General features: G+C 34.4%; 2 protein-coding genes across 2 annotated transcripts in view; both read right to left on the minus strand.

Moving 5' to 3' along the window:
* Window positions 1-3767: 3767 nt before the first annotated feature.
* LOC111706781 (geminin) lies at window positions 3768-8022 on the minus strand. The gene is made up of 5 exons (XM_023479719.1): window positions 7836-8022; window positions 7237-7389; window positions 6650-6750; window positions 4907-5014; window positions 3768-4476 (listed from the first exon to the last, which is right to left on the minus strand). Exons 1-5 carry the CDS (start codon window positions 7992-7994, stop codon window positions 4305-4307), a joined length of 693 nt encoding a protein of 230 aa, XP_023335487.1. The 5' UTR covers window positions 7995-8022; the 3' UTR covers window positions 3768-4304.
* Window positions 8023-8188: 166 nt separating this feature from the next.
* Window positions 8189-25904, minus strand: part of LOC111706780 (protein polybromo-1) — a 37844-nt gene continuing 20128 nt past the window's right edge. Inside the window, exons 3-20 of the mRNA XM_023479717.1 lie at window positions 25375-25500; window positions 24931-25025; window positions 24148-24238; window positions 23658-23809; window positions 23384-23534; window positions 22297-22366; window positions 20680-20764; window positions 19837-19939; window positions 19607-19678; window positions 18223-18332; window positions 14407-16408; window positions 13853-14188; window positions 12880-13362; window positions 12421-12518; window positions 10682-10722; window positions 10111-10283; window positions 9916-9964; window positions 8189-8653 (exon numbers count right to left, since the gene is read on the minus strand). Coding sequence (XP_023335485.1) covers window positions 8562-8653; window positions 9916-9964; window positions 10111-10283; window positions 10682-10722; window positions 12421-12518; window positions 12880-13362; window positions 13853-14188; window positions 14407-16408; window positions 18223-18332; window positions 19607-19678; window positions 19837-19939; window positions 20680-20764; window positions 22297-22366; window positions 23384-23534; window positions 23658-23809; window positions 24148-24238; window positions 24931-25025; window positions 25375-25488 — 4317 coding nt within the window. The 5' untranslated portion in view covers window positions 25489-25500 and the 3' untranslated portion in view covers window positions 8189-8561. The remainder of the gene's footprint in view (window positions 8654-9915; window positions 9965-10110; window positions 10284-10681; window positions 10723-12420; window positions 12519-12879; window positions 13363-13852; window positions 14189-14406; window positions 16409-18222; window positions 18333-19606; window positions 19679-19836; window positions 19940-20679; window positions 20765-22296; window positions 22367-23383; window positions 23535-23657; window positions 23810-24147; window positions 24239-24930; window positions 25026-25374; window positions 25501-25904) is intronic.

Below are 25904 nucleotides of genomic sequence, written 5' to 3' on the forward strand. Positions count from 1 at the left end.
GAAAAACAAGTAAATGGGGTAAGAATATTTATTAGCAAACAGTAAAAAGTCCTGGGACCAGAGGCCGAATTTAGGAATTTCAGCCGCGTCTCAAATTTGAGACGCGACTCAAACATGCTTGGTTCTACTTGAAATTGTACTCAGTGTTTCGAGATTTGAGCCGGCACTCAAACGGAACCGTTTTTTTGCGGTTCAGCGGCACTGTTTAAATTCTTTAAACACGGCCTTAGATGAATATTTAGTGAGAAGTATAGTTGAAATATATAGACATGAATTGATCCACTTCTACTGTGCGTGTGAGTTCAAGTTGAGGACATTAGGATAAACTTATTTACGTACAGTTCAACTAATTCTTGCTAATTAAAGATTTTGGTTCCTGGTTGCAGATAGTTCATAATTTAATCTGAACTATCCAAATTTTAATAAGAAAAAAGAAACTGTTTTTTTTGACAAAAATCCAGTTGAAAGTTTTTAGAATATTATTATTTCTTATTTTTACAGTTTTCGGTGATTTTTTCTGCTTTAAGCACAAATTTACGGAACATGTTAAACTTGGGAGAAAATCCAGAAACATGCTTGAGAAATTACCAGAGATAAGGGATGCGGAAACTTTTAAATATGGCAGGATTAAGCTCAATCATTTGTAATCAATTGATTGCACTGAAGCTTTTGAAATGAGGAGTTAAATTTATAAAACTTGTAAATACTGGCTTCTTTAGTAACAATTTCAACTTTTCACTGTTGCTTCGAAGTCGCTATTTGATTCATTCTTCTCCAATAAATCATTTTTTTCAAAATTAATAAAGGTTTACATTTTTCTCTGGGAAAATTTTCATTTATAACCAGGCCCCTCACTGGGTATTTTCATTTATAACCAGGCCCCTAACTGGGTATTTTCATTTATAACCAGGCCCCTAACTGGGTATTTTCATTTATAACCAGGCCCCTAACTGGGTATTTTTGTATGAACAATCTGGAATCAAAATAATTAGTAATATATTACATAGATGTAAAAAACTAGTTTAAGATTTGCAAAATGAAACAGGGCAGATATTGTTAAATAATTGAATAAATGAAATACAGGGATAACCAGAAGACTCTGGAATAGGAAGTATGCCTTTTATGGCTCAAGTTAAAAGTTTACACTGCAGCTGCATAAATGGACTATCAGGTTTCAAGTCAAAACACCTAAACTTTTTCTTTGGAATATATTAATATGCTGTCTACTGAATTATAATCTCAAATTTCAGGAAATTCCATCCAGGGAATTTAGAGTAAATCCATTTTTAAGATATTGTAGAAATCAAGTGCATTTTCTGTTCTAAAAACAAATGTATCTTTAGTTTCAAGACTTGATTAAGCTGATTCTGTTTTTTACGATATTTTTTGAACTGTTAATATCAGGGTCTCCAAATTTTGTGAGTTGTTTCCGTAACAGTCTTAAGACACGTTTAGCAAAAATTCAAAGCCATAAGTATGACTGTTTATGTACTGCCTGTAAGTATAAAAGGGTTTTTGAAGTGGAGTGACACTAAAAAGATATTTTTAAGCCGTATCTAGCCAGTCAGGCAGTTGACTTTGGACTTTGATTTTATACTTAAGTATATGTCTTTTGACTGTTCGTGAAAAGTTACAAAATTTGGGACCCTGCCATTAACATTTCAAAAAATATTGTTAAAAACACCCAGAAGAAGCATATCTAAGTCTTTATACGAAAGGACCTCACTAATCTCCTGGAGTTTGTAATAACTTTTGTATAATAGAGATAACTTTGCACCTATATTCTTTTAATCCATCAGGGGTAGAAAAAAAAATTTTCTCGATCAGGGGCGTAGAAAGAGGGGGTGTTTGACCAAAACAGGTATTTATACATATAAATATTTTATTGCCGATGTATCATTATTGTTTTCAAGATTTTAGGTCTGACAGAATATTAGACCATGACAAAAAAGCCTAACAAGGACAAATTCAGCTTGCAGGAGAAGCCCTGTATGGTTCAGGGGCTAAAAAGCCAACAGTCAGGGGGGCCGTTTGATCCACATCAGACTTCTGAAATTGAAGAGGAATCCGTGCCATTAATGCAAAATTAAATAAAGAAAGGCAAGTAAAATTATAAAAATATTTTATAGTTATTTGAATTGATAAATAATAAATACTTCTTCAGGGGCGTCAAGAGAAAAAAATGTCACTACCCCCTCCTGGATTTCATCTGTCAAAAAGTAACAAAATAATAATTTTAAAATATTTTAAACCATACAATCCTTCAGGAAGTGTCTTCAATAGCTTAAAGATCCAAAATTAACCATTTTTATCAAAAGGGGCGCCAAGAAATTCAATATCACTGAACACCCCCCTCTTGGATTTCATTTGTCAAAAACAAAGAAAATAATTATTTTAGATTATTTTAAACCACACAATCCTTAAAAAAGTGTCTTAAATAGCTTAAAGATCCAAAATGATCCATTTTCATCAAAAGGGGCGCCTAGAAATAAAATATCACTTAACACCCCCCCCCCCTCTTGGATTTCATTTGTCAAAAACTGAAAATAATAATTTCAGATTATTTTAAACCATACCATCCTTTGGAAAGTGTCTTCAATAGCTTAACAATTGATTTTAGATCTACTTTCGTAGTCAGCCCTAGAAATAATTTTCATCATCGGCCTGTAGACGGGTGAATACTAATACATCCTAGCTCTAATTAAGAAACTAGTAAGTTTAGGATCAAAAGACTCAGGCAGAGAAATTTCCTCTCAAACAGTTGATAACACCTTCAGTTTAAAAGTACTTAAAATGAACATCCTAGGTTTTACGTGTCTCATACTTCACATGGAATATATAATCTGAGAAAAACCAAAATTCAAAATATAAAATATCAAAAAAAAAAACTATAATTAACAAACAATTTTGTAAAAATTAAGTTATAAATGAGCCAGTGCTTTGCCATGAAACACCTGTAAACTCAATATTTATCAAATTTTCTATTACTTCCAGATGGGTAAAAAATACATCATGACTGGTTGAAAAATATCCACCTATACAAATTGCATTAGTTTTTTTTCCAACTTCTAAAAAAGTGCCTTTGTTAAATAACGTTAGGTTGGAAACTCAAAAGATTCGTTTTCTCTAGGAACCAGAGGAATTATCTTAATTTTCTTTACAATGAACAAGCAACCCCTATACAAGTAAAAAAATACAAATATAATACTTTCTTAAGCCTATTATTCATGAAAATCCTGTAGTTGATTAGTTTTTCAGTGTAATTTTAACAATATGTTTCTCACTATGCACTATAATTCAGGGAAATATAAGATACCTATAGGGTTACCCACATTCCACAAAGGAAAAGACTGTAAGACTAAAAATATGGTGATTTGGAGCTTGATTTTTGGTTTCTGTATTCAACCGAGTACTGTGGTGGTTTACTGAATGATTCAGCACAGAAATATGCTAGTTTTAGCCTACGAGAAACAGATTAAACCAATTCCGTACAATCGTTTCTGATATATCATCCTTTGTGGGTAACTCTTTACCTAAAACCATGAATTAATTGCATGAGCCCTCCCACCATGAAAGAACAAAAAACGTTAAATCCTTTCCAACAATATAGCTTTTTCAGTAAATTATAGGGTACACACAAGTATTTTTTTAAATGTATGTAACACAACTTTCAGAAGGCCAAATCTGTTAGAGTTGCACATTTACCGCGTCTCGATAAAAGTTTAAAAAAAAAAACATTTTAAAAACATGGTCTCACATAAAATAGATTTTTATCACATGGGTCAATTTATTAAAATAAGTTGAATTATATTGAGATCAGGGTCCCAGGAATCAATCACATTGGACAATTTATTAAAATAAGTTGTATTATAGTGAGATCAGGGTCCCAGGAATCAATCACATTGGACAATTTATTAAAATAAGTTGTATTATAGTGAGATCAGGGTCCCAGGAATCTAATCACATTGGACAATTTATTAAAATAAGTTGTATTATATTGAGATCAGGGTCCCAGGAATCTGGAAAGTTTGCTTTCTTCGTCGAATCAAAAATACAAATATAAAAAATGCGCTAATGTTGTATGCAGGAAAAATAGTAAATAAATAAGGGGAGAACTCGGGAGTAGAAAAATTAACATTAGAAGAATGGAAAACATGAAAATAAAATAAATTGAAATAAGAATTGAAACTTCCAATCTGCATGAACATGAACATAAAACATTAATGAAGCTGTCTAAGAATTATATTACTGATTGAATTTGATAGCTCAAGAATTTTCGAATTTACTAACATTCATAGAAAAAACTACTTCGACTTTTCTTCCACATCTTCTTGTGTGGTAACTCCATCTTCTTGTGTGGTATCTGCATCTTCTTGTGTGGTATAAACATCTTCTTGTGTGCTATCTCCGTCCTCTGTGTCTCCAAGAGCACTGTTAAGAATCATAGCTAACTCTTGGCCTCTTTCTGCCAAACTCCTGTTGATAAAGTTCTTGGTTAAAACAAAAACAGTTTTCAAATATTTTTTTCTTATTTCTACTATTTTTTCTTTTTTTTATTGAATAATTAATGAATTAGCAAAGAAAAAAAACAAGTTTTCAACAGGGTAACAAAAATAGAAGATAAAGGACTGTAAAACATTCTCACAGTCATCTCTAAAGATTCATTCTTTGTGGGTAACCCTGTACTTATCATGGGTTATTAATAGATAATATGAAAACATGATTGAACAATTTTTCAGTGAATTTTTAAGGGTTGAGGAAATAAAATCAGACTTCTGTCATACTCTCAACAATATCCAATCTTGAAGAAACCTTATTAAATCCAGACTGGAGTAAGGCCAAATAGTTTGTAAACGAAAATAATCAGAATTTATTTCTTGAAAACGAGAGAGAAAAATTGGCTAACCTGAGGGCTTCTGTTTCATCTTTAAGTTTCTGATTTTCTTCCTCTAGGAAGGATAAGGACGTATGGAGTTCCTCATTTTCAGTTAAACTAGTCTCCAGGGCCTCCCTCCTATAGATGCATAGATAGATAGTTGGATAGATAAATAGCTGGATAAATATCATATAGATAGATAGATGATGATAGCTGAATAGATGTTATTAAGATAGATAGATAACTATAAGGATGTGTAGAGTTCCTTTTTTCAGTTAAACTAGTCTCCAAGGCCTCCCTCCTATAGATGCATAGATAGATAGTTGGATAGATAAATAGATGGATAAATATCATATAGATAGATAGATGATGATAGCTGAATAGATGTTATTAAGATAGATAGATAACTATAAGGATGTGTAGAGTTCCTTTTTTCAGTTAAACTAGTCTCCAGGGCCTCCACAGTCCACACTACTTAAAATGAACCATCCGGTTTCAAGTCAGAACACCTAAATTTTTTCTTTGGAATAATTAGTATGTAGTCTCCTTAACAGACATAAGACATGATTTAGCAAAAAATAAAAGCATTAAGTGAACTTTTTGATTGCCTAATTCTATCTTTTTTAAGTAAAATCAGTAATAATCAAACCAATATGACTTTTTCAGACCGTATCTTGACAGTCAGGCAGTTGACTTAGGGGGTTTGATTTTTTCTATAATATGGCTAATATGGTTAAGAAAAATTACAAAATTTGGAGACCCTGCTATTTTCTGTTTAAAATTATGGTAAAAAAAACCCAGAAGAAGCAGATTACTTTGAAATGAAATTTAGGTTTCTACAATCTTTAAAAATGGATTTGGTCAAAATTTCCGAAAATTGAGGTTATAACTGCATATTAGACTGCATATTAATATATTCCATTTAGAAACAAATTAGGTATTCTGACTTGAAACCTGATGGTCCATTTACAGCAGTGTGCCTTCCTCCCAGTCCTATAGATACATTGATAAATAGATAGATAGATAGATGGATAACTTTCATATAGATAGATAGATGACGATAGCTGGACAGATATTTCAAAGATAGATAGATAACTATATGGATGTGTAGAGTTCGTTTTTTCTGGTTTAAACTAGTCTCAAGGGACTCCCTCCTATAGATATAGATAGATAGATAAATATTATGTAGATAGATATCTCAAGGGACTCCCTCCTACAGATAGATAGATCGAAAGATAGGGATAGATAATGATAGATAAATAATTATCATAGAAATATAAAGATACAGTGAGAACCCGAAAACTGTGGAATAGGGAGACGACTTATTTTATTTGTATTTGATGTTTTTACAAAGAAAATAGTTTCACTGATAACTTATTTGATTATTGAGTAGAATGAGTTTCTTTACACTGCAAAATCGATGTATTTTATGTTCATTGGACTATTTAGAATCATAGTTTGAGCCTAAAAGTCGTCTTCCTATTCCATGGTTTTCTGGTTCTCACTATAGATAGTTTGACATGTTTTTCAAGAATTCATACTCTAGGATAAAAAAAGTTAACATGAAATTTTTATCCTTTGAGATATATTTTACTCAAAATTTATTTTTCCGCCTAAAAATTATTAATTTTGTATGTTAAAAATAAAGTTCATGAAGACGGATACATAGTTAGTGAAAAAGGAGATAAAACAAATTAAATCATTTAAAAAGATGAATTGTCAAAATATAAGGAAACTGACAAGAAACGAATTCTATGTATGTGATTGGTTCACCTTTTCTCCGCTAGATCTCTCCAGTAGTCTGCTGATAATTCATCTTCTGTTCCGTACATTTCTAGCTCAGCTCTACTCTGGGCAGTATCTTTCTCCTCCACCTGTACATTTCAGTGTGTACACTGTACATATGACAAGGGTACGTAATTTTTTAAAAAGAAATTAAAAAGTTTCTCCTTTGTTTGACAATACTTTAAACAAAATTAACTTATTTTTCCTCATATGTAAAAATAAAATACAGGTTGTGGGGAAAAATACTTCTATTGAGGGGGGGGGGGGCCGCAGGAGGGTAAAAATTACTTCTGATATACATTTGCTCGTGAACATTCTTAATTATTTCTGGGAAACAGATCTTTTTGTGGAAAATCAATTAGCAAAACAAATGTTGGAAGAAAAAGTAGTAAAAAATTGTACATTTCCAAAAAACTAAAGTTCTGTGAAAATAATAATAATAATAATAATAATAATTGCAGTTAACCGTCAATCCTTGGAAATCAGGCTTGAGCTCCCATCCATTTTACCATTAAATATGACGTAAGTAATACATGAAAAAAAGTATTTTAATTATTCATCCCATAATTGGATACCTGTGTATAAGTTGAGTTGACCGCTGTGGATGCTTGAACAAACTTATCCTTCCTCTCGGGCGTTGAGGTCTTTGGGGACGGATCTCTATAGATCTGCATTTCATTCTTCTTCCCGCCAGAAGAACCGAGACGAAGTTTCCCATCAGCTCCAACCTTAATATCACTTTATCATTTGAACTAATTTTTTAACTAAAAACTAAAAAGGTTTCTGGTTCTTTTTCAATTAAATGCTTTCAAAGATTCTTCACCTTATAATTCACTAAACTAAGATAAAAACGATGATAAAAATTGTCTTAAAATAATTACGTTAATTGCTTTCCTAAGCAATTTTTTGACTTCCTCAAAAAAAAAATGCATCTCATTTTTTAATAAAATCCAAAATATTTATGAACTTGTCTTTCATAAGCATGAAAGGATAACGCCAACGGTTATGCTATGAATTGTTTACAATGTTTAACAATTTAATACCCAAAATAACATTTACCATAAACTTCCTATCTAATAAAAATATAGATACAAACGGAGACTGAAAAAAAATATGTGATGCTGCCAATTTGCAAAAATCAAATAGTTATGCCTAACGCGAGAAGCGAACTTACAAGAAGTGTGCGATTTTTTCCCGATGGCTGAAGTGTTTGCAGAGATTTCCTGCCAGCTGACCCTAAAGTTCCCGCATTTTTTCCCGAATTCGTGGATTTCTTGAAATCGCTCGATTCAAAATGGACTGGGGGCACATTCTCAATTCCTACTCCAGACATGCTGATCTGGAAATTAACAGAAATATTGAAGTTCAGAAAACTAATATTCTTGCAATTGTGCAAAAAACAAACTGTGTTAGAATTTTGATTTTTATTGATTTAAACTTTAACTATTAATTTAACTACAAGCTGAATTATTCAAAACTGACTGAAACTGGTCATGAAATAAAAAAGTATGGTTTAATTCCTTAAAATAATAAGTCAAAAATTGTATTTAAACTTAAAGACAAATAGGTTACGTGCATTGAACACCAGAGAAAAAGGTATATAGTTTAGAATATATTCATAAATACAAGCATACGTTAACTGTCAATTTAGCAACCCAGCTCAACAACAGGAATAAGGCTTAGCAACTAAACCGTAGTACTAGCAAAGTGAATTGTATCAGTATTTTTCTATGATTTCTGTTACTTTTTCAAAGTCCAATGATTAAAAAATATAGTAATAACCTAAAAATGTTACGTCCAATGATTACAAAGTCACATGACCAAGAAAGTTACATTAACATGTGTATGCCTCCATAGTATTGCAGTCTAAATATAATTACATAATTACACGATTAATTAATTACATAATCTTGACGACCCCTAAAGCCTCATGCATCATAAAGTCTCTAAGCGCCCAAAGAGCTTCTGTAGAGGTAGTGTTTTCTCCTGTTCCTAAAATATCAAGTGCATCTCAAACTGAGCCAATGACCATTTCCAAACCAGCAGTCAATAAATGTTCAGCAAATCTTTTTGCTTAAATAAGGACAACTCTGGAACTTTAAAGTTTTATTTTAAACAAACAATATTTAGTAAACAATAATAGCTAGGGCCCGGGACCTACTTCCATGGTCAGGAATCAGAATGGTGTTTACATTTTACAATCTTGATTGTTCTTGATTAAAAATAAACTGTTTCTGAGCTTTTCTTATCCTCCCCTTCAATTCTACTCTATAAGGTCTGATGGGCACCAGCTCGAGGTCCAATTTGAGGTTTTTATGGGGTTTTCACGTTTTAAGTGCTCCACAATGTGAGATTTAGGGGTTTTTAACGTTTTAAGTGCTCCACAATGTGAGATTTAGGGGGTTTTCACGTTTTATGAGCTCACAATGTTAGTTATATCTCACATTCCAAAATTGTGTTTTCGATACCTTTGTTATATCACATTATGCGATTTTTTTTCTCTGAACAAAGATATTAACCAAAACGATTTTTCCAAACGAAAAACAAAATTGTTTTAAAAAAATTCGTTTTGGTATTTTTCTTTGGTCAGAGTACAAATGTTGCATAATGTATAAAGAGCAAATTTACGTAGCATAGCAGTTTTGAAATATGATTTACATATCAGATTATTGTAAAACCTCTTGAAAGTCTAAAAACAGACACCCCCGAACAACTTGTATTGTAAACAAAAAAAAATTGTAAACATGACTCCGTGGACGGTATTTTTAAGCATGACAGACAGACACGGACTGAAAGCGCAGCTATTATTTACTAAATTCTGTTTGTTTACTAAATTCTGTTTGTTTACTAAGTTCCGCATGTTTGCTAACTTCCGCCTGTTTTCTAAATTCTGTTTGTTTACAAAATTCTGTTTGTTTACAAAATTCTGTTTGTTTACTAAATTCTGTTTGTTTACTAAATTCTGTTTGTTTACTAAATTCTGTTTGTTTACTAAATTCTGTTTGTTTACTGAATTCTGCTTGTTTACAAAATTCTGTCTGTTTACTAAATTCTGTTTGTTTAAAAAGTTCTGTCTGTTTACTAAATTCTGTTTGTTTACTAAATTCTGTTTGTTTACAAAATTTTTTTTTTTTTTTACAAAATTCTGTTTGTTTACTAGATTCTGTTTGTTTACTAAATTCTGTTTGTTTACAATAAAACTAGTTTCAAAACTGGTCACAGTAAAAGTAAATAAAAACTTGTGTTAAACTAACCTGATAGCCAGCTAGCTGGTAGCTTAGTCTCGTCTGGTACGCGTATAATCTTAACAAAAATTTCATAATTTGAGTTAATGAAAAAAACAAGAAATTTCACGGTATTACCACCCCCCCCCCTCCCTCCTTCATTTCTTACCCATTCTTTCTTTTTAAGAAGTATGACGTATGAATATACAAATATTTTGAAATTACCTCATTTGTAGCAGTAAGCTGTTTGTCCCAATTACACATTGTCTTGTTTTCTCTTGATAATCCTTCTATGTACTTTATGTACGCTTCACTGTGCAGCAGACGCTGGGGTTTAGGCGGTACAACGTGGAACAGTGGGTCCCCTTTACTACCGCTATCAGATCGAGACCTTCCGCCTAGAATCATTCATTAATTTACAAATTTATTCTTTTTAGAAAATTATAGGATTGATGAAAAATATTCAGATATAGTAAAATTTTGTTTAAAGTACGGAATAAGGAAAAAAAAAGCACCAAGTTGGTTCGGTTTCTGACAGCTGTTTTTGCCAATATTTTCTTTCAGGATCAAAATTTTTCAAAATTGTTATTCTGTTTCTTAATAATAACCAAATTTTGACTCGGCCAGAAAATATATGCAAAAAAAAAATCTAAATTTTTTATTCAAACCAACACTATTCATAAGGGAAAAAATGTGGGAAATATGGGAAAGAAAGGGAAGAAAATAGAGGAAAAGGAAAGGTTAAGAATGGGAAAACAGTTAAAATGAAATCACATTAAGAAGAAGAAATATTTACCTGCAGGAGTATTTGGTCCAGGACTGGCAGGTTGGGGATTCCTAGAAAATAATTTAGAAAATATTAAGTCTTAACAGTTTGTTTTTAATCTTTGTAACAAAAAATCTCAAGCAGTAACATAAATAAGGTGGGTTATTGGNCCCCCCCAGAATCCTGGAGGTAATTACCCTACCCCTGAAATCTTGAAGGTAATTAACCCTGGACTATTCAGGCCCTAAATAGCAGGGTTTACTCCAATTACTGCCCCTACAAGTTACAGTTGCCTTGCCCCCTCAGTGGCGGAAATAGGGGGGTTATTGGGGTTATTTACCCCCCTTCCTAGAATCCTGGGGGTAACCCCCCCCCCCTAGAATACCCCCCATAGAATTTGTTTTATAAAAAGGTTGATTTAAAATTGAATATCTTTAAAATTTGCACGAAAATAATTTTAATGCAGATACTTCAGACATTTCAGATAACATATTCTAAATGATTCTAAATTCTAAAGTAATAGTCAATGTCATTATAATTTGATGTTTTTTAAATAGAAACAAGGGTATGGGCAATGAAGAATACATTTTTACTTCTAAATAATGTCATTTCCATATTAGATTTATTTAAGATCTTAACATACTACATTGACGACAAGAAAATTTTAGAACTTGAAATTAGAATATAAACAAAGACAATACTTTTTCGAAGTTTTGCAGAGTAGCTTTTCTAGAGATTTAAAAAAGCAACATCTTTTTCCTCTGAGCAAAACTATTTTTTTGGTTACTTCAAATAAATTTAGTTTTTTTACAGATCTTTGTAGTTAATGTAAAATGAATGATATAATGAAGGATATAAAACAAGGTAATAGCTGAAAGGTAGGAAATGAAGCCTTTATTTGATGGAGTTTGTAAATGCCAGGGGGTAAAAAAAAGCGCGCCATATAAAAAAATGTCCCATCCCCTTACAGAACCCATATTTACGCCCCTAATTTCAAGGACTAATAATTGTCTTAAAACATTTTTTCAAAGTGAAAATTTGCAAATTATCTTTTTCCATCTCAGAATCTAAGTTCGCTTCCCTTAAGTCTATTTGACAGTCCCAAAATTTTTTTTAGAATAATCTTTTTTGTTTTGTTTATTTTCCTGTGGTTTTTAACAATTTTTTTTTTAGATTTTGATGGTTATTATATCGTTAGAACTGACGATGGTGAACCCAGACCGAAATATATTTTCAATAAATGTGGAACTAACTTCTAATTTTTTTTCTCTACAGAGGTTTGGTCCATCACCATCACCGAATTTCAAATCTAACATTTCATCAGATGTAATAAAATGTTTAAAATGAACACGTAATTAAGTGAACCGAACCTTCATTTAAACAAGTGATGTGTCCGATTCACAACATTGCCTCTTAGGCCTTCTGTTTAAATATATTTCACAAATTATGTTATAATTTTAAGATAAATTATATTTGATTTGATCTATATGAGTAACAATGAGGAAGATATTGTTATTTTCATGATTAAAAAGTATTGATTTATCCTTGATTTAAAGGGTATATTTCAAGGGTATATTTCAAGGGTATATTTAAAGGGTATATTTCAAGGGTATATTTAAAGGGTATATTTAAAGGGTATATTCAAAGGGTATATTAAAAGGGTATATTTCAAGGTTAACGTTGTAAACAGGACATCCACCTCTATGATAGGAGGGTCGCTAGAAATGACGTCTCTAGTCCCTTAAAATATAGATTTTCTTTGTGATTACCTCGCTGCCAACTCTGCTTGTCTTTTCCTCTCCTCTTCCTTTCTTATCTCCTCCTTCTCCTTCTCTTCATTATACTTCTTTGCTCTTTCTGCGTACATCTAGTACATAAATAGTGTACTGTTGTACTGTAGGAATATACTGTACAACTAGTGGACTTTTATATATTATGCATCATTGTACATCTAGTAGATCATGTACAGCTATATTGTACATCTAGTAGATCATGTACAACTATATTTCACATCTAGTAGATCATGTGAAACTACATTGTACATCAGAAAGATATTGAACTTATTCATAGTAGATATATGTACATTGTACATCAAAAAAATAATCCTGCTATAAATGTTTAATAAGCTTTGTACTGTTGTAACCTATAAGTGCCTTTCATGTCTAAATTTTGATTTTTTCAACTTTTCAAAATATGTTAAATATGTTATCTTAATAACTAGTTCTTACCACTTTGTCTGTCTCAGGCATCGCTCGCCAGCGCTCCGCAACAATCCTAGAAATCTCGCCAAATTTAACTCCTGGATTTTCCTCCATTGTTATCCGCCGAACGTCCGCCGAAAACAGAATGTACGCCGTGACCAGCTTCTTTCGGTCCGGTTTCTTCACTGGTATCACCTTGGTGATCGGTGATGCTTCAACGGAACCTATAGACGGCGGTGCGTCCATACTATCCTCGTTCATATCAAAGGTTGGACTGGGCGCAGTGACACGTGGTACAACAACAGGTGTTAAAAACTCCTTCTCGGGGTGGAGGGGAGTGCGGAAATTGTAGATTTCGTCTACAAAAACTTTGTTCGAGAGCCGGTACTTCTTGAGTCCCGTCGGCAGTGGACGAATTTGACGCTTGGCCTCGTCGAACAGGTTTTCACAGACGTAAACATCTTCCTCGTTGTACTGTGTGGGTCGGTAATTACAGTAATCTTTGTAATCCTAAAAAAGACAAATTGCATGATTTCCAAAAATACATCAGTTACTATGATAGACAGAAAATAATTTACAGGTTTTTATCTTCGTGTATTTAATGATTGTGAATTCTGCTAAAGATTAAGATACTTGTACTTAAAAAATGAGAAGTGACATTATTGATAGGAAATAAAAATCATATTTCTGGGTACCACCCTACGATAATTTGAAATTTTAAATACTTGAATGATTATAAAAGAAAGAACCTTTTCCAAATTGTTTAAGAGGTAGTTTTAGTCTTTCAATAATTTTAAAAACTGATACAAATGGCCACTCTACATTCAAATGTTTTTCAGGGGTGATGTCCAATTTTTCATTTCTTCCCAATAATTCATAAAGTCCCCCCCCCCCCCGGCGCATGTAATAAATTCTTAAAATTATACATTCAATACATTCAATACACTCCTGCAAGTTTTCCCGGCCCTGGTGAAAGTTGGATAAATAAATATATACTTACTAGTACAACACAGCGTCCAACTACAGAGAGGAGAGGATTACTATCACTAATAGTGGATAGAAAAGCCTCCGCCTTGTAGTACTTACGGTCAGGTTGGGGCGGAAGTTCCGCCGGAACAACGAACCAAGGACCATTAAAATACGTCATAGCATCTGCCCCGGTCCACATGGTATCAATCTGGGCCACCATGTTCCTGTTCCCCTCGCCGCGGACGAGAACGTGGTCCCCTCGTCGGACGGAGATGGGCCCGGGGATGGTGAACTGCTCCCAGTATGTCAAGCTGTCGTCGGCTCCCTCCTCCCACACGATGTTCTTGGGCACGTCCTCCTCCACAACCTATTTCCAAGGGTCAAATATTAACAACCTTGTTAAAAACATTCATTAAAAATTCATGCTTAGCAAACTCTTCTTTTCCAATTTAGTTTTGTTTTATTTTGTTCAACCTTTAAGCTAAATAGAAACAACAAAAAATACGAGCAGATTTGTTGGTTAGCCAAAATTATACTTAAAAGTTAAAAATGTGATGTGTAAAAAATTACTAATTGGACTCTTGCCTTTTCCAGAGCTTCAATCTCTTCCACCTCCTCCTTGTGCTTCTCTATCCTGTCCTTGAAGACAGAGGCAATCTTTTTGGGCTCCAAGACCTTGTCCCTAGGCACAATGGTGATGTGTGAGGGGGTGTCCCAGAAGCTGCTCGGCTTAATCTTCTTCCAGTTTCTGATTTTACTTGTATATCTCCATTCACAGACAAATATATCCTTCTCCTCAAACCCCTCCGGTCTGTACTTGATGTAGTCCTTGAACGCCATGACGAAGCACTTCCCGATCACGTTGGAGATGGGAATAGAGTTGTGAATGTCTCCTTGCATGACCTCCTTCTCGAAGAAGGTGCGGGTTGGTACGTGGAATGTCTCCCTCTGTCTAAAGAACTGTCTCGCCCAAATTGTCTTTGATCCGTTCTTTTCAAACAATCTCTCAACATGGTAAATGTGAGGCTCCATTGCATTCTCCTCCGGCATAACGTAGACGAATTCTCCAACATGGAACTGGGTCTTGGTGTTATCCACCATCCCAGTTTCTCCATTCCAATCCTCAGCTCCGGTCTCATTTAATTTATCATTATTTTCATCCTCGGCCGGAGTTTCGTTACCACGTGATGACTTGAAAGCCGCGATTTCTTCCTGAAGTGTTTCAAGTGTGTAGGTGTAAGCTTTAGAGACTAACCTAGCCCCCTTCTCTCCATACTGATCTCTAGCCTTGATAAATATGCTTTGAAGCTCAACCGAGTCCTCAAAGACCTGGCTGTCTGTCCTTGACAGTTTCCTGGCCCTGGCAAGGACCAAGAATACGTCACGCTGGAGCATGTCTAGTCGGCGGTAGAGACCCCGATCAACCCGCCGTTTGATAATTTCTAAACTCAGAGCTCGAACCTTCTTCCCGCCGATTTCATCATGCTCCGGCAACTCAGCAAAACTATCAGCAAAACAACGCTCTTCACCGTCCTGTGCGGTGAAAATAGTGTGGTAGATGTTGCCAAGAATGTCCTGAACTGCCGCCCTGGCGTCCGGAGTCCCGTCATCTTCAGTCAAATGACGGACAGTCTGATGCCCTAATCTTTGAAGCGACTGCGCGTCCTTGTAAATCTGAGAATCAGGCTCGTTATACTTACAAGCGTTGTCGAAGACCAGGGTAAAGTCGGCGACAGCGTCCTCAAGAGTATCATAACTGTTCGCGCGAATCTTAGCGGAGATCTTCTCCATGTCCAGGGGGCGCTTGATGATATCATAATAGTCAGGGTACTCGTGCTTACTAGGGAGCTTTAAGAAGATGAGGGACAACTGCCTCCCCTTGGCATCCCTGTAATCTTTCAAGGTATCAAACAAGGTTTTAATCTTCTGCGCCAATCCACCCTTCCTCTTCTTCATCTTATCAATGGTGGTGATAATCCCCATGTCCTTCGCTTTGTTCATGAGAACTCTCTCCAGGATGTTGGCGTCCTCGTAGATAGAGCTTCCTTCCTCATTGTACAACCTACAGTTGGAAAACATGAGTTTACAGTCGGACAACATTTCCTCCTCCGACCTGTAGCTGTTTGTCATAATCTTGTCGTTGATCGTTTTCATGTCAATGGGCTCCGATATGATATCGAAGTAGTCAGGGTAAGTTTTCCGGTCCGGTTTCTCCATGAAGACTCCGATTGGTTGTATGTTGTCCGTGTTGGTCCAGGTGAGGATACTGTTGTAGAGAACCTTAAGCCGTTTCCGCATCTGCTCCTTCGGGTCTTTGGGGGATTTTTTGACCTCCTCCAGGATGGGAATAGCCTCTATATCCTCCTCCAGCTCTTCCATCTTGCTCCTCATCACCTTCTGCAGTTTGGCCCCGTCCTTGTACAGCTTCGAGTCGGGACGGTTATATGTCTTGCAGTTCTCAAACATTTTGTCCATGTCCTTGGCCAGGTCGGTGACGGTGATGTACTCCCCCAATTTGAGTTTCTTCTTTATCTGGTTCAAGGAAATAGGATCCGAGATAGTCTGATAGTAATCAGGCAACTCACGCCTGAACAAAGAAGAAAATTTAAATAATAAAATAATATTATATTTTATAGAATTAAGACATAATTTCAAGTGACCCTCCATTTATAGAGTCGTATGTCCGATTTACTACGGTACCCCTAAAACCTTAAAAACACTTGGATGAATCCATATTTTTTACCTAAATATTATTTTTACAAATACATATATTTATGAAAAGTGACTTGCGGCTTTATGCTGCAGGACCAATTAAAATTAAAAGAATTTAACACTTTTAAATAGAAAAGTGAGATCTTCCTCTTTGTTACTTAAATATAAAAGTTTGAAAATTGCCCCGGTAAATCAAAGATACCAATCTGTTAAAATGATTTCTTACGTGAAATTACGTTTATTGTCCCTTTGCTATAAGAAACATAATAAGTTCACACGAAAATACGAAGAAATAATTATCAATATTAAAATTAACTACGCCACCCCACTCAGAGATCCTATATCTAGGTTCTCATCGTCGCTGTTCTTTTATCCTCCTCTCTCTTCACCTCCAGGATGGCACCGCTAGTCTTTATACTATTGTGATCTTTGTCTTGTCCATGTTCTTTCATCTCTTTTATGTCTTATCTCTAGCGGTGTTCTTGTTCCAGATATATGCCAAGAAGAAGATCCTAAGGCCTTCCTGTGTTACTATCGTATTATCTTCTGGATCCTGGTTCCCCTGGATCCTCGTACTCTCTCTCTCTCTCTCTCTCTTTCTCCCGTGGCTCGTCCTGCGCGTCCTCGAGCTCCTCCTGCTCGAGCTAGACCAGGCGGCTCTTCTCCTCCTTGCTTCCCGTGTTCCTATCCTAGAAGCGGCCAGGCGACCTCTGCCTGGACTGAACTAGGAGGACTCTCTTGACCGATACCACAGGTGTGTTACTTGCGCTATTTAAAACACTGTTATTTTGGTTCGCACTGTTATACAAGTTTTTGGACAGAAATTTTCTCTTTATCAAGAAGGTTCAAGCCTTTTTAAATTTTATTTTGTTCCGAGCTTTAGCAAGGGACAAAATATAATCTAAAAAGACGAAAACCTTCGAGATATAGAGAAAATTTAAGTCCAAAAACTTTATAGCACGTTGTGTCAAAATAATCATGTTATAGGTAATTTTATGAAACGTTTGTGTACTGTCTTATTTCAATGGCTATTTCTAGATCAAATAAGCTTTGAAACAAAGCATAAGTCAAAAAAAGGATTTAATGCAAGGAAAGTTATTTCAGAAGTGTACGCATGTTTTGTACTGCAGTGTACTGTCACTGGGCGACCGTAAACAAAAGACGGATGTCGAAGCCTGAAATGGGATCAATCTTTCACATGAATAATCAATGAAATATTCTGGTCATAGGAAACTATTATGTGAATTATCAAAATTATCAAAATTCAATGCTTTCAACCTCCTCGGATACTAAACGATAACTGATGCATCTATTCTTGTTTAAAATTCCGCCCAGAGAGAACTGGTTTCAATATGTACGCAGAGTATACGCAACTTAACTTTCCTTGCATTACATTCTTGAGTCAAAATGTAAAGTTGATTTCAATCAGAATTTTAATTCAATTGAAAAAAAACCTTTTGGAAATATCCGAAATTTTTGGAGAAAAGCGCTGAGAACCGATCAAAACTTTATAGCACACGTGCTATAATGTACAGCTAATTTAACTTCATAGCACGATGATTACTTTATAGCACGATTATTATGAAATTCAAAATGAAGTGAGGAAGAATGATAAAGTACAAAATAGTTTCATAAAATCATTCTACAAAAGAGAGAGGAAGTGGGATAAAATTCAATTCCCAGGATTACCTGCTTGGGAGGGAGAGGAACGCCTCTGCTAGATCTGTTCCTGTAGTAGTACTATAGTTCCTTACAGTTGTATACAGTTCCCAAATAGGATCACCACGTGGTATCACGTCCTAGCAAGATAAAGTAATTTTTTTAATATATCAACTTTATTTTAAAAAGAAGATAAATGTGAACAATGAACATTGACAAACCAATGAAATGGATAAAAGTTCTTTTCATCAACTTTATTTTAAAAAGTAAAATAGTTTTGACTTAAACAAAACGGCCTCGCATTCTTAAAAATTAAGTTAAACTAAAGTTTTAGTAGGATCAAAACTTATGATTTTGAAAAGATCTTTCAGATCGCTAATCTGCCCGTTTTAGGTGTTTAGCAACTAAATACAAAAATGAAAGCATACCGTACTATGAAAAGGGACTGTAAAGAAAAAATGAAAGGAGGTATAGGATGAAACCTAAGCATTTCAGGAGTTGATCGAGACCCATAAGAGTTTTATCTGATGTTCCTGTCTCAGGAAATTAATATAAAACAATGTAAAATTTATAAAAAAAGCTATAAATATAAAATGCTGAATACAAATAGTAGGTTTAAACGGATCATATTCATCAAATACACAACCAATCTGATAACAACGATTTTCCAGAGGAGCCTAAGAAACTTAGGTTTGCTCCTATAATTATTTGAATTTTTCATTTTTAATATAATAAATACATCCGTATCATGTGACCAGAATTCCCACTAATGGTAGTACAGTATCATTATTAGGTGACTCCGTCTGTATCACGTGACCAGTATACTGCACTGCCATTGGTGGGACTTCTGGTCACGTGAAACGGATGTATTTATAATATTTTATGTATTTTATAAATGAATTATTAAATTCAAATAATAGAAGCAAACATACGTTTCTTAGGGTCTTTCGGAATATCGTCGATATCAGATTTTATACAAAATCTTATAAAGATTTACGTATAAAGGAGTTGAGTATTTGCCACAAACTCAGATTTTCTTATCCCTTATGTCTTTGCAACCCAATTTCGTAGACCTTATTTATTTCAAACTATGAATTCTGTTAGACCAAATAATCTAAGTTTGAAATATCAAAGGTTTACACTATCAGATTGCAAAGTTTTAGGGATTATAAAACTTGAATGTGTGGCAAAGACTCAATTCCTTTGACACAGTTTTATAGCAATTTATTGAGACAGGAACATCAGATAGAACTCTCATGGGTCTTGATCAACACCTAAAATGTTTAGGTTTCAGCCTAGAGCCCCTTTCATGTTTCCTTAACAGTCCCTTTAATAAGCCAAACTCTTAATAAGATAAACTAAATATTTAATTTTGAGCAATATTAAAAATTTTGATAATTCAAATAATTCTCACCTCCTCATCCTCGTCCTCCATTTCCGAATCACTGTCCTCGTATTGGAGGTCAACTAGCATAGCACTGTACACCTATACATAAACTGGAGTAATGACCGTGTGATAAATTTATTTGTTAATCCTTAAAAATAGAAATGGTGTGTGCTTTCAGAAATTGTGCAGTATACGCATTAAACAAAATTGGACAATGGACACGGGAAAATTACGATATGGCGCCCTTATAATGATACCTGTCTTGACTGGCGCCTGCTTGACTTGGCGCCTCTGTTCTGTTTGGCCAAAAGGCTGGCGTCTAGCTCTAGCTTCTTAGATTTTACCAGCTTACCAAGAACCCTGAGATAAAGATGGTTAGATAAATGGGGATAGAATAGGGAGTTTTAGTTACTTTTCATGGGTTTGCAAAAAGTATCTGAAAGGGGAGCAAAAAATAGAAAGATGAAACAGAATAGAAACGATGAGAATTAACAAGCAAACAAACATTTTAAAACACTTTAAAGGGACCAATCTGAAAACGACTATATCTCACAGCAACCTGAAAATCTCAGGCTTGCTCCTGTTATAATTATTTAATTTTATTTTGCATTTTTTATAGATATAATTGATAATATTATTACATAGTCCGTATTACGTCACAATAACTTTAGTCAATCACAGTGCAGTATCGTTGTCACGCGGTACAGACGGAAATCACGTGACCAGTATACTGCAGTGCCATTGGCTAAAGTACTGGCCAGGAACATAAGATAGATGTCTTATAAGTATCGTTCAAAACCTGAGATTCTCAGGTTTTATCCAATAACCCCTTTCATTTTTCCTATACAGTCCCTTTAAGAAAAAAACAAGGAGAAGTTTTCCAATGGGAAAAATATTATGATAAAAAAGTCGACACAATGAAGGATGTTTACAAATAATTGATAAACCATTGATTTAAATGGAAAATAATGATCGATTAGAATTAAGTGTGGTAGTATTAAACATGGGAAGAAACGCGTAAAAGTATAATAATTAAAGAAAACCGGTCGTGGTAAAAAAAAGTCGACAAAAAATAGACTTATTTTTAAAAATATTCCTACTTTGCATCCTTGTAAATTTGACTCCCAGGTTCGTTAAAGTTGGTCGCGTTCCTCAACATCAGCTGCAGGTCATCCTCCATCTCACCTTAACAATAATTCATATTTAATTAACCTTCCCTTCTCAGAAAACCTAAGCAAAACATAAGAAACCATACTTAATTTCTAGGGGGAAAAAGATTTTCTAAGAGGGAGGAATGATTTTTAAGAAAATATATATCCCTTACAAGTCTCCTGGAGTTTGTAATAACTCATGTAATAATAGAGATAAATGGTGCTAACTTTGCACCTATATTCTTTTAATCCATGAGAGACAGAATAACATTTCAATTTTTTTTCTTGATCAGTGGCGTAGAAAGGGGGGGGGGTGTTTGGGCCAATACAGGTATTTATACATATAAATATTTTATTGCCGATATATCATTATTCATTATTGTTTTCAAGATTTTAGGTTTGACAGAATATTAGACCATGACAAAAAAAGCCTAATAAGGACAGATTCAGCTTGCAGGAGGAGCCCTGTATGGTTCAGGGGCTAAATGCCAATAGTCAGGGGGACTATTTGATCCACATCAGACTCCTGATCGATGAAAATGAAGAAGATTCGGTGCCATTAATGCAAAATTAAATAAGGAAAGGTAAGTAAAATTATTAAAATATTTTATAGTTATTTGAATTGATAAATCATAAATTCTTCTTCAGGGGCGTCAAGAGAAAAAATATTACTTACCCCCCTCTTGGATTTAATTTGTTAAAAACTAAGAAAATAATAATTTTAAGATTATTTTTTTATTATTATTTTACTTTTGACGCCCCTGAAGAAGTAATAATGATTTACCAATTCAAGTAACTTTAAAATATTTTTATAATTTTACTTACCATTCCTTAATTAAATTTTGCATTAATGGCACTGATTCTTCTTCAATTTCAGGAGTTCAATTTGGATCAAACGGCCCCCCTGACTATTGGTTTTTTAGCCCCTGAACCATACAGGGCTCCTACTGCAAGCTGCATCTGTCCTTGTTAAGTTTTTTTTTTGTCATGGTCTAATATTCTGTCAGACCTATTTGAACTATTTGAAAAGAAATCTGAAAAAGGAGGTCCCATTATGAACCCCCCAGACCGCCGGCAGGCATGGGAAGCACCGTCCCACACCTATTCTAACTGGACCTTTATACCCACAACAATTAGCCCATTGTCAGATGATAAAAAGGTGATACATCTACCTAAAATCTTAAAAACAATTATGATACATCGGCAATAAAATATTTATTTATATAAATACCTGTTTTGGGCCAAACGCCCCCCCCCCCTTTCTACGCCCCTGGTCAGTGATCAAGAAAAATATTAATATTTTTTCTGTCCCTTATGGATTAAAAGAATATAGGTGCAAAGTTAGCACCATTTATCTCTATTAATTCAAGAATTATTGCAATCTCCAGAAGACTAGTGAGGTCCTTTAAACCCCTTAGGGAATTAATGACAAACCCTTTGGTAGGAGTAAATGACATTCTTTGTTGTAAAATGCTGGTTTTAACATTAACCTGCATAGTGATAAATAAGTTTTTAGATTAGCAGGATTGTATAAACAATGAACATAGTTGCATACCAAAAACCTACCTATTCCAGTATATTTGTTCTCCTGTATCTTGACCGCAATTGTTCTTAGATCAATGGGCTCCGGAGTGACCTATAAAAAGATGATAAACTTTAGAATAATCAGAATCAATTATGGTCTAATAAGAATTTTAAATACCAATTTGGTTATATCTTTAATCCATTAGAAAAAAACTATTATTTTTATACCGGGAGAAATGTTAAATTTTTCCTTCCAAGCATTGATATGGGGATAAAAATAACAATGATGCGGATACGGATTATGGATCCGCCAGGGGTGTTGATAATTCCATTACCCACCCCAACCCCCTTTGAAATTTTGTTTTAATTTTCTTCCCCAAATTCGATAACTAAAAAGACATAACTTTTTAAGATATATAATGCAGTGTAGGTTAGAATAAGAGGAATAACTCAAGAACTTTGAAATCACGTACAGGTTAAAATTTTTTTAACTTTTGGTATGGTTGTTCTGACAAAGAAGTTTTGATTAATTATTTGTCCGTCCAGGAGTATTTTTTTTCTTTTGAGTCATTTCCCATAATTTTAATAAGGGGGTGTTTACTCTTAAGAGTGTGGAAAGTTAGATATGAAGAGGTAAAGAGCCTCCAACCCTTCACTTCCCTAAATTCCGATTTCCTTCCTTATATACCAACCTTCCATCAATTTTTTCCCTTCCCCATACATTCTCCATCTTCTTCCCTACCTTCCTTTTCCCTTCCCTGTCCCTTTTTGTAGTTCCCTAATCCCTATTTTTGTCTTTCCCACTCAACCTATCTCCTCCCTACCTGTCCACTTCACTCCCTATCCTTTCCCACCCATCCTTTTCTTCTGTTGTTTTCCTTTCCTTTTCTTTCCCCTTCTCCTTCCCTTCCCCTCCTCTTGGGTCTTTGATTTCTTTTCTCCAGGGGGCGGGAAAACCCCTGGGATCCGCACTTAGAAAAAAAGGGGATTCAGGTGCGGATTTATAACTAAATCTAGATCCTCCTGATTTTACACCACTATAAAGCAGTAAGTTTATGTATTTTGATTTGTATAATCATTGTTGAATATTGGATCCACTGAAAAGGAATTCGTGGATTTATATTCATACCTCATAATACTCTGGGTATCTTCGTTTACTAGGGAGGAGTTGGAACACTGTGCTCAGGTTCCGGTCAGGTTCCGTCGGATCAGCAGCTGTCATCAGGGTTCCCAGGAACTCCTCCAGGAACTCGGTGATGCAGGTTTCCTCCTTCTCCTCTCTGCAAATGGAAAAATAATAAAAATTAAAAAGTGGTTATTTTTTCTAAAATCTCAAACCAAAAAAGCTTGAATTTAAAAATTCATCTGTATTTATAAATTCTATTTCTATTTCAAATTCATACTTGTCCGTAGCTACTGTTGCAACATCCTCTCCGTTCTGCGCTGCGGCTAGAGCTTTGACCAAGACTGTTTCAAGCTCTAGAGCCTCTTTATTCTCAGCACTTCCTTTCTTATAGTAGTTCTTTGTGTTGCTTACTAGTAGATCAAAATCAGCCTAAAATGGGAGAAAATTTGAATAAACTTTTTTTCCTCAGCTGGTCGGCTAATTTTTCTAAACCATTGAATCCATAATATTTATAATAATTTACCAAAGGGGGGGGGGGGTTAAACAATTTAACTTTTTAAGATAAAAATTATGTAAAACTAGTTTGGGAACCCAGCTTTGCTTGTAAACCAAACTATCACTATTAAAGTCAACCACCTCAAAATAAAATTTGTAACTAAACCAAGAACATTACCGTGGGTTCTACCTACAGTAAAAAAGTTCACGAGTTATGATCGGACATAAAAACAAACCAACCGAGATTACTACTTTATATTTATAGAAAATACCTTAAAATCTTCAAATGACGAGTATTCATCAGTTTTGAGTTTTTGTTGTATTTTCATCACGTCAATAGGGTTCTCTATACTCTCATAATATCTAAATTATTTTTATTAATTAGAATAAACTAGTGAATAGGGTTCTCTATACTCTCATAATATCTAAATTATTTTTATCAATTAGAATAAACTAGCGAATAACAAACCACTCAGAAACTCTTTCTGTATTTACAAAATGCTTTGCAATCTAATATTTAATACTAGGCTGCCCATCTTCTATTTAAATTGTGAACAGTTTCTCTTAGTAAATCGAAAACAGAAAAAAAGTTGGCAATTTAAAAATTTTTTTTTGTGTATTTTCGAAATTAAATGAAAATCAAATTTTGTAGGTGGCTAATCTTTGAAATTTTGACCATCTATTCCTTCTCTGGAGTCATGTGAGGTCCTACACAAAATTTGGTCCCGATCGGTTCAGCCGTTTTGACGTTATTGGAAACAACAAACAGACAGACAAGCAAAATAAATAAAGATTTTTAAAGAAAGAGTCCAGGCTTCAATAAATGCCTTGGTAAGTTATGATTTGAAGTATTTGAAGCAAGAATTTTGACTTAAGAACGATTAAGACTCAGTCCCCAAAATTACTTTTCCATTGAATTATTTTCTACTATTATATGTAGAAGAAAAAAATGCATTAAAAGTTGGCTTGGATTGCCTCGATTGCTAAATTTTGTCTACTTTAAAAGAACTTATAAAGAATATGGACTTTATCATTAGTGAATATATAATTGTTACCCTGGCTCGGATCTCTTGTTCGGAAGTCTAAGAGTGTGTTCACACAAAGCGTTTCCGTCTTCCTTCTTGGACTTCCGGATAAAATCAAGAACACTCTAAATATTAAAAGTAAAGAAGCCAAAACTAAATGAGCTTTCGCAGTCTATAGTTGATGGTGGTATACAATCAATTCGGATTTTGGCAAGTAATTTCAATTGATATAACAAGTCAAAGTGTTTGTTGTTGTTTTATTTAACAAAAATTATTGGTATTAGTTCATTGTCGAAAACTACGGTATATTCCTAGTGGATCCACNTGCGGCTAGGATGGGCTAGGGGGCCGAGCGCTGCGGCCACGGGTTAGGTTAGTCAAGACACTTCTGTCACACCCATGTACAAAATTGATAGGAGGGGGGGGGGTGTCCAAAAATCGTATACTAGGAAATTACCAAAATTTTTGAAATACCTGCATTTGAGTAGAAATGTCCATTTTCTTCTTCTTTTTACCGCCGTCCAAGGCGGAAGTTCCTTCATCCTCCCCTCCGCCCTCGCTAGTAGATAAACGCCGCTTTGGGGGCATTATCTTTGTTCTAAAAGTAAGGGAAATGAAACAAATCTTACATTATTTATATCACAATCTTTAAAATTATATGACCAAAAAATTGGTTTTATTGTTTCTAATACGGAATAGAATAGAATATCTCTAAACTAGGAGGATTTCTCGTCCCTAGAATCCTAAAAAGAGAGAACAGAGAGCAACGCAAACAACTCTTGTTTGAAATGTATACAACTAGAGAGTGTACACAACAAAACTCGTCTCTGCAGTCTGCCGGTAAGAGCCCGCCATTTTTAAAAACCTTTCTCCTGTCAAATGTCGTCTTTGATATTTATTATTCGATTTTTTAGATTTGGGTGCTTTAATCAACAGAACTATCAGTGGCCTAAATAAGGGGGGTTATTGGGGTTATTTACCCCCCCCCCCCGAATCCTGGGGGG

This window comes from Eurytemora carolleeae, unplaced genomic scaffold (genome assembly GCF_000591075.1).
Source record: "Eurytemora carolleeae unplaced genomic scaffold, Eaff_2.0 scaffold163, whole genome shotgun sequence".
Classification (NCBI taxonomy): Eukaryota; Metazoa; Arthropoda; class Copepoda; order Calanoida; family Temoridae; genus Eurytemora; species Eurytemora carolleeae.